The sequence below is a fragment of the Numida meleagris genome, chromosome 6 (assembly GCF_002078875.1).
Source record: "Numida meleagris isolate 19003 breed g44 Domestic line chromosome 6, NumMel1.0, whole genome shotgun sequence".
In the NCBI taxonomy this organism is placed as follows: Eukaryota; Metazoa; Chordata; class Aves; order Galliformes; family Numididae; genus Numida; species Numida meleagris.
Genome location: NC_034414.1, coordinates 1,956,320 through 1,968,612, shown reverse-complemented (window position 1 = coordinate 1,968,612; position 12,293 = coordinate 1,956,320). Strand labels below are relative to the sequence as shown.

The window sequence follows — 12,293 nt, the reverse complement described above, 5'->3', positions numbered from 1 at the left end:
GTTGGTTTTCAGTTGAAGGAGGGAGAGCAAATGTGGCACGCAGGCCCTGGGGGTTAATTGTAGATCCGTTGCACTGTCAAGTTGGGTGCTGCTGTCAGTTGCTACTGCTTAAGTTAAAAAAAAAAAAAAAAAGATGATAAAGTTTCAACAACTGAAAAAAAAAAAAAAGCCAGAAGAGCTTTAGCATAGCAAGAAGAGCTGCTGCACTGACCAAAGCAAGAGCAGGTTGAACTGGATAAATGGAGAGCAAGTGTAGCAGAGCTGTGCTCGTGCTGGTCTCTGCTAGTAGGAGCTGAGCAGGTAACACCCAAGGTGTGGTCAGGCCATCAGCTGCCTGAGCAATGCTCTCACCAGGGGCAGCACCCTGCTCCTCCACGCTGCCGCATCTGCTCTGCTTAGAAATAAAGAAGGAAGAGGCCCCGTATGCGTGACTTGGGTTACAGAGCTCCCGATGCTCTTCGGCGTGGAAGAGGCACAGCTGAGGTGCCGCTGTCCTCCAGATCCGTGGTGCTGCCTGCGGCATGGAGACAGTGAACAAGGGAACAGCTGTTTACTGGTGACAGAGCTGGGGGGCATCCCGTGAAGCTGGCGCCCGTCCTGTTCTTGTTCTCTGCTCCAGGTATCTTTGAGGCACATCCAGGGGCTGATGCAGTACGCCTGGGCGTGCGCTCCCAACCTGACACCCGAGAGGTGCCCACCTCCCAGCAGGGAGGAGAAGAGCTCCAGCCCCAGGGACTGCTCGATGGAAGGAAATGTCATGCAAGTTTAATCACAGCCTAGGAAGAGAGTTCGGAGGCTGAGTGCTTACAGCCCGCCTGCCACCGTCACATGAAAACTAGACCAGGCAGGTCCCCAGAACATCTGCTCCACACCTGGCAGGAGCCCCAAGACGCTCCTGCTCCGCTCCCTGCCTGCCAAGACCCTGTGAGCAAACAGCCAAAGGTTAGGGGAGCCATCCAAAGCACCGGTGCAGACAGCAGGAGAGATCTGGGCTGTCAGCGCTCTCGGCGGTCCCTAGCGTTTCCCACAGCGTGCAGTGCTGACCCCAAGGTGATCTGCCTTTGGCCACACGAGTGCAGATAGCTGCCAAGGCGCTGCATGCAAAGCTGCTCTCCGCTCCGGCGCTGCGCAGGAGGCTGACACTCAGCTCCTCTTGTCTCAGCATCTCGTTTCCCGACACCTCGAGCTAAATTCGACCTTGGTTAGCTCAAAACGCCCAGCTTAGCATTAGGACCAAGATGGTATTTGCTCAATGACAGGGAGTTAGAGGCTCCCTGTCCCTCTCAGAATGGATTTCTGTGCTTTCCCGGCTGGATTCTGCTTCAGAAACCATCTCCTCTGCATCCATCTGCAGAGCTTTAGTCTTTTGGGACTGGTAATCCCAGTGGGACTGAGGGCATGTGGGCAGTCATAGAATCATGGAATCATTAAAGTTGGCAAAGATCTCTAAGATCACCAAGTCCAACCCCAACCCACCCCCACATGCCCACTGACCACATCATTCAGTGCCACATCTCCTCATTCCTTGAACACCTCCAGGGATGGTGACTCCACCACCTCCCTCCCGTGTTCCAGTGCCTCACCACTCTAAGAAGCAGTTTTTCCCTAATATCCAACCTGACCATTCATCAGTCATTGAAACCTTCCCTCCTCGAGGCATCGCAGGAAGCTCTCCTACACCCTTCCAACACTGGGATCACTCCTGGTTTCCAATAGCTCAGCTTACAGACCGCCCTCCCAGCCCAGCCCTGTGCTGCAGGGACCACGTATATTTTTTCCTCCTTGCCATTGCAGGAGGTTTTTTTGTCGGTTTATTTTTGCAGCGAGATTGTTAAAACATTTCTGCACGGTCAGATTAGAGACTGCCATTTAAATTCTCTCGATAAACCCAAGCGCACACATCCTTCTATTCGAAACGAAACAAAGGGCAAAGGGAACATAATTTTGTTGTTTTGGTTGTGGAACCGCCTCCCATGGGACTGTTCTGGTTACTGTGCAACCAGCTCTTCCTGCTGCAAAAACCCGCTCCTGCCTCATCCACGGGGCCTGCTGGCCCCGACAGCCCAAAATTTGGCCTGAGCTCTGGGCTCAGGGTCCCTGGATTCACGTCCCAGGACTCACAGTGGCCAAAGTATGACGGAGCCGGTTACACTGATGTCAGCTCACTTAACCTGCACTCACAGTAGAGCTCCCGCATGCCAGGTTTTAGCTCCAATGAATTGCCAGTGAGCGGCCGAAAATAGACAGACAGGATATGAGCAGGGAGCACAGAATGGGGTGGGAAGAGGTGGCAACGAACACTGCCGTGGTCAGGCTGAGAAGGCTGGAAAAGCCTTAAACATCACATGTGTTTTTCACGGGATGAATCTCCTCCTTCAAATCTTCCTCCCCGCCCTCCTGGCCAAAGTCAGAGGGTGAGTTTTATGGCAGGAAATGAACATCAGTGATGCATTAGCATCCCCAAGCCCAAAGCGCTGCCGGCGGACGTTTGGAAGAGGAATAGCCTCCTCCTAAAGGAAACATCCCATCTGTCTCAGCACCTCTTACTCATGAACCAGTTGGCGTGGAGGGACAGCACTGCCACCCAGTCCTCTTCCCCTGCAGCACTTCACTCCCGTCTGGGCTGGCGACATTCAGGTTGGAGCATTGTGGTCCTCCTGTGGCTAAGGCTTTTGCTGGGAAGCCATGTGGAAAATGCTTTTGTTTGCCAGGTGGATCTGACAAGCCGTGCAGGTCACCTGTAAAAGGAGAGGTGAGCTTGTAAGGATCGTGCGTAGTAGTGTGAGGTGGGGTCACCACGCACCTACACATTAGAGCCAATGCTTAATGAGCTCTTAATGCACTTGGGTGATCAGCTCCAAGCAACCACCACTGCAGTGGGTGGTCCCCTACCTGATGGCTGGACCAGAGAACTGGAGAGCAGCAGCCCCACCACCCTGTTTGCTGCCCCGCTGGTGCTGGCTTTGCTGAGCTTCCCATCTTTTCCTCAAATGCCTGGAAGAGCCAAGGGAGAAGGGAGAGGTGTTCTCGCCCTGCGATGAGGTCACTCCCTGCGTTCACTGGCCTGACACCCAAGTCCTGATTCCTGCAGAGGAAAGAAAAAGGATCCCTTTCATCAGAAGAGGTGCAGTGTCAGATCTTTTGCCCTTCTGAATATCCCAGCTGTAGCCCTCTCGCTGGCCACAACGTCGCTCCTGGAACCTAGGAGCAGGCTGAGAAAAGGGGATTGTCCTTTCAGTTTTGAACAAGGACACAGAGCAGAGTAACACGTCAGCCCAACAACTGCCAGGGCATTTCCTCTGCCAGCTTTCTGGGTGCTGGAGCAAGCCCCTGGCCATCCCCTCCCCGGGACTCACAGCACCCATTTGGATTGGGTTGAGCGAGGATCTTTTCATTTACACCATTATGAAGAGCTTCCATGCAGCAAGGGCTCATCCGTCTCCTTCGTTGTTCCCAAAAGCATCTGTAAATATTTGGCAGACTGTTTCTGGGCCTGATTCTCAGGCTTGCTAAGCTGCAGCCCAGGCACAGTGCACGCTGTATGCGGTGCCCCTGGCAAGAGGGAAGCTGGGCAGACACCGCAAGCCCAGACCTGCTCCTTGTTCTTCCTTGGCTTCCATGGGGCTCCTGCAACGGAAAGGAAAAGTGTAAATTCAGGAGCTGTGACTCAGCACGGAGGCTCTGCCTACACTTCTTTCAGAGGGGCAGCGCAGTCAGTTTCCAGTTTGTTTTTTTTTTTTCCCCAAAGATCTTGGAGATTGCGGCTAGTTTTGCATTTTTCACTGGATATTTATAGAGCGAGGCACTGTCTAGACTTGCTTTTGGGTGTTTTACCTGCTGGCAGGAGCAGAAGAACTCCCAGTATGGTTCAGCGTGAGCAGACAGCCTCCAGCATTGCTCCTTGCTGGCTCCATAGCAGGGAAGCAACGCATCTGCTATGCAAGGCCCTTGTTTAAGTGACCCCAGGGAGCACTGGTGCCAAGCCCAACTGCCTGACAGGCGCATGGGAGTTCCCCTCTCGCTGCTGGAATTCCGCCTGTTTTCTCGGGAAATACATTTTAAGCACAAATTGTTGTTCCTGAGGAGGTTGGGGCTAGCATCTTCCCAAAGCAACCTGTGACCCTGAGTGCCCCCGCTGCCGTAAAGATAAACTGAAAGGTGGGAGGGAGGATGAGAAGGGCAACAGGACTCACCGCTCTTCAAAGCATCTCCAAGAGCGCAGGTGGGAAGGGAGAATCCCAAGGTCACCAGGCTCTTCGGGAAATATCAATTGGATGCTTTCCCCTTCTCAACATAGAATCACCAGCACCAGGTTAAGATCGAGCTGTGGACGTCACCGAGCCACTAGGACTTGCAAAGCATGATTTGAAAGATGGGCACGCCATGGGGAGCACAGACCCACAGCCACAAAGCTGTTGTGTTAGAGGATCCACGTGGGGTGTAGCCTTCTCTATCTGTTTGTATCTTTCAACACAGGGAGCTGGAAGGATGCCCTCAGGGGCTGCCTGTATGGTGGACAAGCCAAGCGGGGCAGGATGCGTGTATTATGGTGCCTGTCCTCCCCCTGCTCATGTGCATACAAGAAGGCTGAGCTTTGCAGGGCAGTCCTGCAAACAGCTTTTGTCAGCGTGACATTCCCTTGCAAAAAAAAAAAAAAAAGACACCCAGCAACCCTAACAGACGGTGCTTTGTTGTCCTGGGAAGTTGAAAAGATAACATCATGTGGGCAACAGCTAATGTTTCGAAGCGAGGCTTTATGTTACTTGCTGAGGCTTTTGCTAATCTAGCATTTCTGCCCAACGCATCCCGTCGGCTCCAGCTGCCTGCACAGGCAGCAGTGCCATGGATCTGTGTGCTCCAGGCCTGGGCAGGACCCTGGGGCAGCCTCTGCATCACATATCCATCTCCATCGCTGCTGCCCAAGCTCCAGAATGTGCACTTCATGTGTGCTCCAAAATAAAGTCATTCTCACTGCCACCACCTTTAGGTTGGCTTGGCAGGGTGTTAGAGGATGCCTTGCTCATTGGCCTTGCTCCCCACGGTCCAATCGCTTCAGGCTATGGATATCAAGCCTTACTTGCCTCCTTTTTGGTTACACATGGGTTAAACCAGCAGTATGGGTCCAGGTAGGAGAACACGTTTCAGTTCTAGTCCACAGGCATTGTGGCAGATTTCAGTGGGATAACTGATGGAAACAAAGACAAGACCCGTGAGGAAAAACGCTCCCAAACACTAGATGCTGCTCTTAGTATTGGTTTTAACAGCCATCACGATGAGATTAATTATGGCCCTAACGATACACAAGTGTTTCCAATTTTCCAGTTATCAGGTCTTCACCTGGAGTTCAGGAAGTTTCACAACTCCTTTCCATTTGCTTGAGAACAAAAATAATGTGTGATCACAGCAGATGAATGGAAAGTATTGCTGATAAAAAGGATGAATGTCAATCAAAGCAATCAGCCTGCACAGAAGTGTCATTATTCTTTCCCCCAGAGCTCTTCCAACTCTTTCAAGGCTGCACCTCCCTCTTCAAAGGCTCAGAAAAAGCCAAAACAATGCATGGCTCTGGTCCATTTACTAGGAACTTACAGAAAAGTAGCACAGAAAACAATGACAGGCTCCTGTCATGACTCCGTGTGCGTCTCTGGGAGGATATTTGACCTTCAAGGACATCCGGAAAGCCAGGGAGGGAGATTTCCTTTGCTTTAAAGCATGATACTTCACCCACCTTGATGTCACATCAGGGAAGAGGTGGAGTCACCATCCCTGGAGGTGGTCAAGAACTACGTAGAGCAGCACTGAGGGTGTGGTTTAGTGGCCATTGTGAAGATGGGTGAAGGGTTGATGCACCCCAGGGTCCTGAAGGAGCTTGCTGATGTGGTTGCTGAGCCATTCTCCATCATATCTGAAAAGCCATAGGTGTCAAAGTCCCCGGTGAGTGGAAAAAAGGAAACATGGCTCCTATTTTCAAGAACGGGAGAAAGGAAGACCCAGGGAACTGCAGGCCGGTGAGCCTCACCTCTGTGCCAGGGAAGGGCATGGAGTGGATCCTCCTGGAAGAGATGTGAAGGCACATGAGAGATGAGGAGGTGATCCAAGACAGCCAGCAGGGCTTCACCAAGGGCAGATGATGCCTGACCGGTCTGGTGGCCTTCTAGGATGGAGTGATGGCATCGGTGGACAAAGAAAGGACAACTGGTGTCATTTACCTGGACTTGTGCAAGACCTTTGACATGGTCCCACACCACATCCTTACCTCTTAATTGGAGAGAGATGGATTTGAAAGCTGGACTATGAGGTGGATAAAGAATTGGGTGGTTGGCTGTAGCTGGAGAGTTGTTATCAGCAGCTCTATGTCCAGGTGGGGGCCAGTCACGAGCGGTGTCCCCCAGGGGTCCATCTTTGGACTAGTGTGTGCAGAGTTTTTGGAGAGCATGCAGAGGAGGGCCACCGAGGCAATCAGAGGGCTGGAGCATCTCTCCTATGAAAACAGGTTGAGGGATTTGGGCTTGTTTAGCTTGGAGAAGAGAAGGCTCCAGGGAGACCTCATTGTGGCCTTCCAGTACTGGAAGGGAGCTTACAAGCAGGAGTGAGACCAACTTTTTACATGGTCTGATTATGATAGGCCTAGGGGGAATAGCTTTAAAGTAAAAGAAGGGAGATTTAGTTTAGATGTTAGGAAGAAATGTTTTACTCCGAGGGTGGTGATGCACTGGAACAGGCCAGACTGAGACAGATCGTAGATGCCCCATCTCTGGAGGCGTTCAAAGCCAGGTTGGGTGGGCACATCGGAATTTGCAGACTGCCAGTGCTCTTAGGAAGCTGAAGCTCTCTCAGCTCTTTCTTCCTCTTACTCAAGTCTGTGAAATTGAGAGACAGCCAAAGTAATTATAAAGGCTCCATCCCCTCCAAAGAGTGCCCTCCCGCAGTCTGCCAGCCAGGATTCAATTAATATCAGACAATTTAAATGGAATTAAAAGATCTGGTGCAAGGCTGTGTCCCAGTTTGACTTGGCCAGCCTCACACCACACCCTCCTTTCAATTAACGCAAGTTTGAACGAGGTCCTCACAGCTGCACTAAGAACCAGGCAAAGGTTAAATACTGAAAAAAGCACAAATAAATAAGAAGCAGGGAGCCCATCAGCATAAGGACCTGCTGGCTTGGTTTAGTGCCCCAGCTGGGATGCAGACACCCTGGAAGTGAGGGCAGCCTTTCAACAGTGATGGCAAAAGGAGGTTTCCATTGGAGTTTACTGTGTTATGACCACGGAGATGGAGCAGGGATCACTCTGTGTGTCCAAAGGAGCAAATTGCAATCAGCCTCTTGCTGAAATCAGTGGTGCTGATGCATTTCAGCTTCTGCCTGGCATCCCAGGTTCCTGCTGTTGTTTCCCAGCTGGGGCCTGGGAGCAAGCTCTGAACTCCACCAGCCAAATTCAGCAACCCTTGCATGCTGGAGTAACCTGGATTTCAGTCCATTAAGGACACAGCCCTGGGGCAGTAAGTGAAAGGGAGCCAGAAATATTACATTAATAAGCAGCTCTCACCATTAGCCACAGGACTGAAGCGCTCAGACAGTAGGCAAGCAGAAGAGAGCTGAGTTTATTAGAGCACGTTCCCTTTTCTAGGTATCTTATGCTAATGTACATAGAGATTTCAGAGATAGGAACCATCTGAGGACTGTAAGGGGAAACCAGCAGACAGCTATTAACAGAGGAAAAATTCACAGGTACCCAAGCCTGGGCGCAGGGATGGGTTTCATTACACACAAGAGAGGCTGGCAGAACACCAAGTATCAATTCTTACATCTGTATGAATTAATATCCACATGTACGTGTGTGTGTGTGTCTGTGTGCACAGGCTTAGGTGTCCACCAAAAGAAATGAAAATTAAAGGGGAATTTCATGTGCTTGGAAGCCATTTCTACCGGTGCCTTAGCTCTGAGGAGTGTTGCTGTGATACAAAGTGGGATGGAAGCCGTAAGGCTGAGCACAAAACATGCCAGGGACCCCCCAGAGAGAGTCTGTCTTGCCACAAAACACACCTCCCTGGCACACGTGCAGTGAGAAAGCTGTGCATCTGCCCTGACCTCAGGGGAAAACACACAGAGCAAAATACCGCGAGTGAGCGCTTCCAAGACAGGGAATTAAACCGGATACGTGAGGAAGCCAGGGCAGCCCTACTGATGATACAACAAGCCCTGCAGCACACCATCAGCCTCCAGTGGGGAAACCCCAGACGTCAGGGATGACTCTGAAGTATTCCCCAGGAATCGCATACAACCAAGCCTTAGTTCAGTTGATAATAAACTAACAGGGCAGCTCACAGCACATGCCAACCTCATCCAGAGGTCCCACTGCGGGAGCTCACTGAGTGACACCTTCCTTTAGATGGAGTGTTTTTAAGCCATTTGAATTGGTTGCTCAGAGAAACTGTAGATGCCTCATCTCTGGAGGTGCTCAAGGCGAGGGTGGATGGGGCTTCAGGCAACCTGATCTGGTGGGGGGCAACCAGCCCATGGAAGGCGTTGGGGCTGGGAAGGCTTTAAGGTCCCTTCCAACCCAACCATCCCGTGGTTCTACGATCTCAAAGGTCCCTTCCAACCCAACCATCCCATGGTTCTATGATCTTTAAGGTCCCTTCCAACCCAACCATCCCATGGTTCTATGATCTCAAAGGTCCCTTCCAACCCAAGCCATTCTATGATTCTATAACTCTATGTGTTCTGACAACCCTAGAATGAGGTGATGCAGGGTCTGATCCAGGTGAATGAGAAAAGAGGCCCTGAGTGCCCAGCCTTCACACAAGTGCCTCCTGAGTTCTTAAATTTAAAACTCTTGGAGACTTTTCCTTGTTCTTCCTTCAGCCTGCGCACTGCAGCTAAGGCCAGTAACTTGGATCCCAAGATGAAATGCCCTAAGTTTTTATTATACCTGGCTTCCCTGCCTTTTTCCCCTTGCAGTTCTACATCTCCCTCAAGCACTTTCTCATTATCAATAATTCTCACTGGAAAAGAGGCAAAAGTCTCTGTGAACTAAGCCTGCCTGCCTCTTCCCAAGCAGCCGGCCATCACAGTGATATTTTCCCCATCCTTATGCTGTCAGTGGAGGAGCACTGACAGTTACCTTCCTTTTCTCTATACAGGGAATACCCTGGGTAAAGATATCTTAATAGCTGGCATAGGGATTAAAATTGCCATGCAAGGTAACAGCAGCGTGGGCATGACAAATGACTCAGGACACTTAGTGTGGTCAGCACACGCTGAGATGAGTGAGCTCTAAGCCTGTTAATGGCCTCGCAACGACCATCAGGGCACAGGGGCAAAGACCTCATCAAGTCTGTGCAGACCATAGGCTCCGCAAGTCTGGGTGTGCCTGGAGGGGATGGGCAAGAGAGGAGAGGTGGAAATAGGTTTCAGGAAGGTTCTGTTACCTTCACCTCAGCCCAGGGCAGAGCCATGGAGCAGTGAATGGCCAGAAAGCCTCGCTGTGCTGCTCTCACCTGCTTGGGAACCCCAAATCAGAGTCAAGGCATCACGTGCACCAATAAATCACTGGAAAGCGTGAAGGCTGTTTTTTAATTTCTAACCTTGTCTCCTCTGCTTCTCTTGAAGCTGCCCGTCCTGCGAAGCAACATGAGTCTCAAGGGATCCCTCAGCAGCAGCCCTGGCTCAACAAAGTAAGGATCTCCGTGGTGGGCTCCCTCCATCCTGTGGGTACCGCTCCTTCCCAGAGCCCAGGGGGACGCTCCCTGTGGTCCCACCTGGCCCCCCAAGGGAACAGGGTTTGTTTAACCCTTCCCAGGTTCCTCACATGTTAATGCCACACGGCATGTGGAGATGGGCCTTCCAGGGGATGTAACCCATGCCTCGAAGCTTGACACCCACAAAACTCAACTGTTTTATACAGAATTACATCCCCCCACACTTGCACGTGGGATGCAGTCTATACCTAAGCACTTACCTTAAAGGAGTAGGTTTAAAAAGAGCCCTAAGCCTTGGTGCTTGCACTGCTTAGGTTCAGGTGGACTCAGTTTCAAGGAGCAGCCTCCTTCTCCCTGGCCTCCTCCCCATAACAACTCAGTGGGAGCACCTGCATCAATCAGAAAGACCAACGCTATAGAAAACACGTTACAACAGAGGCAGAAGGACCAGCACAATAGCAAGGTGCTACAAGGGAAGGGAAGTAGATAGCTCACCCGTATCAGAAGATTCTGGGCTCCCAGAAAAAAGCTTCCACCAAGGAGAGATCTCCAGGAAGAGATCCTTCCTCAGTGGCAGCCAGCCCTTAAATGAGGCCTAAGAGGTGAACTGCCTTCAGCTGTGCTCCCAGAGCTGACTGGGTCTTTCCTCCAGGTGCTCAACCAGTGGTTCAGGTCCTGACTCAGCAGTTCCCATACAGCACCATTCTTAACACAGCCCTTCTATAAGCGATGTGCTCCCGGGGACACTGCGAGCTGTGGTAACTCTACCAGGGACAGGCCTGGGTGGGCTGCCCTGCTCCTCTTTCCGGCCATTGGGTTTGGTGACACAGGCCCGTGGTGTGGATAACAGCTAGGGTTGCAGAGGGAGCTGCAGAACTCTTTGCCTGGCAGCACATCCAATGGATGTGATGATGAGAGCAGGGCTGGCTTCCCTCAGGATTGCTGTAAGGTTGCACTGTTGCATGCAGAAGGTGATGTTGATTGGTGCCTTCCTTTATTTTTTGCAGTGGCAGCATGGGCAAAGCAGACGGAGCCTCCAAGCTGAGCGCAAAGGACCTGTACGGTAAGTGGTGCCCACAAACAGGCCAGTTTGTCTCAGGTTTCCCATAGCAAGAGCACCTCTGGAGATCTGGACATCATTGTTGGGGAGTTTGAAGCCAGCAGTCCATCACGTGTGTCTGCACCTATGTATGGAGCATGCTCTTTACCCCTGTGCTACCGTGGTCCACGCTGGGCATGGCTGTGGTTCAGTGAGGACAGACCAATCTACGCAGAGCATTGCTTCCTCTCACCTAGATCCTCTCGGGTTATGTTAGCAAGGTAACTCGATATAGAACCTAACAAAAGAAAGACTGTCCTCAGCAGGTTAATGATTATACTCCCTTAACTACTCAGTGAACCATGACAACTCTAGTGCCCTTTGGCTGTTTGGAAACAGAATCGGTGGGATCAGTGCTTGTGCTCAACCCAAACTCCCACCCTCTGGCTGTCCCTTTGCTTGGCTGGGACTTCCATTGGCTGTGGAAGAGCTGTGGCAGCCCCCTGTCAGAGAGTGTTTGATCAGACAGCTCCCTTTGCTGCTATGAGGGTGGCTGTATTTGTCCCTGGAAAGTGACTTTGGCTGCTGAATGGTTTTACCTATAGTTTTATCAGGGTGGATGGGCTGAGATGGTGTCCTTCAAATGAGCAATCTGGAGAAGTAGTGGGGGCTGGTGGAAGGTGGGGGCAGGTGAAGTGTTAAACACAGGAATAGCTAACTTGGATGAGCTGCAAGAAGTGAACTGTGGGAATAAAGGTAGATGAGAAATTGGGTGTTACTGACCAGAGGGATCTGTCACCTCAACTGCTCGGACAAGCTCCTCCTGCTCCTCTGACAGCATCGCTTCCTCAGCTGTGCACTGAAAGCTCCTGCAGTTTTCATCGGGGGCAGAAAGATGTTAGCTGAGAGGTAAATACAGAACCGCACAGAGACGTAAAACTGAAACAGGGAGATGAAAAATGGGTTGGAAACAGGAGGGCGTGCTCAGGCCAGCGCCCACGAAGGAAAAAAAAGCTGACAAACTGCTTTGGAACCAAACGCACTTTCTCAAATAAGTCATTTTCAACGCGGAGTTACATCTTTAAACCCTTTTTTTGCACGGACACACCTCAAAAGCAAATTTCAGCAAGAACCTCTCCCACCAAATTCCAGCAAACCTTAATTGAGGACTGAAAGGCCAGAGGCCAAACCATTGAGAGGAATAAATCTCCTCCCTCGATTCCCCCCCTCACCTTGGCAGCCCTTTACCGCAGAAGCCAGCGGCTGGTGGCTGGCTCTGCCCCTATGCACAAGCACGTCCGCGGGGTTTCTGCCTGCAGAACGTGGGGCCCGCCCCGCTAATTCAGCGTGCCTTCTTCAAAGGGCACTCAGCGTGCGTGAAAGGAGCCTTTAAATGTTTGGGTCCCCTTTCCACTTGGACTGTCCCTCCCCCAACACGAATTTCTGCTGGGAGCTGGGGGTGGAGGGCAGGCAAGAACTCAAATTCCAGGGAGAATTATGTTTCATAATGAAACAAATCACATCAAGCTGAGCTGGCCTTGATTATGTGATT

At 51.4% G+C, this 12,293-nt stretch overlaps 1 protein-coding gene and 1 long non-coding RNA gene across 6 annotated transcripts in view; one reads left to right on the top strand and one right to left on the bottom strand.

Annotated features, from left to right (window-relative positions):
* EPS8L2 (EPS8 like 2) overlaps window positions 1–12,293 on the top strand; it is a 47,761-nt gene that overhangs the window by 4,255 nt on the left and 31,213 nt on the right. Inside the window, exons 2-3 of the mRNA XM_021403482.1 lie at window positions 9,614–9,678; window positions 10,710–10,765. Of these exons, the coding sequence (XP_021259157.1) occupies window positions 9,614–9,678; window positions 10,710–10,765 (121 nt within the window). The remainder of the gene's footprint in view (window positions 1–9,613; window positions 9,679–10,709; window positions 10,766–12,293) is intronic.
* On the bottom strand, window positions 147–6,554 carry LOC110401922. Of its 5 annotated transcripts, none has more exons than XR_002440690.1 (5): window positions 6,020–6,554; window positions 4,194–5,905; window positions 3,400–3,627; window positions 2,893–3,085; window positions 147–2,738 (listed from the first exon to the last, which is right to left on the bottom strand). It is a non-coding gene; the product is annotated as an uncharacterized LOC110401922 (long non-coding RNA). The 5 variants fall into 5 exon arrangements; XR_002440689.1 differs by having other exon boundaries at window positions 4,194–6,154; window positions 6,257–6,554; XR_002440691.1 differs by having other exon boundaries at window positions 4,194–6,053; window positions 6,257–6,554.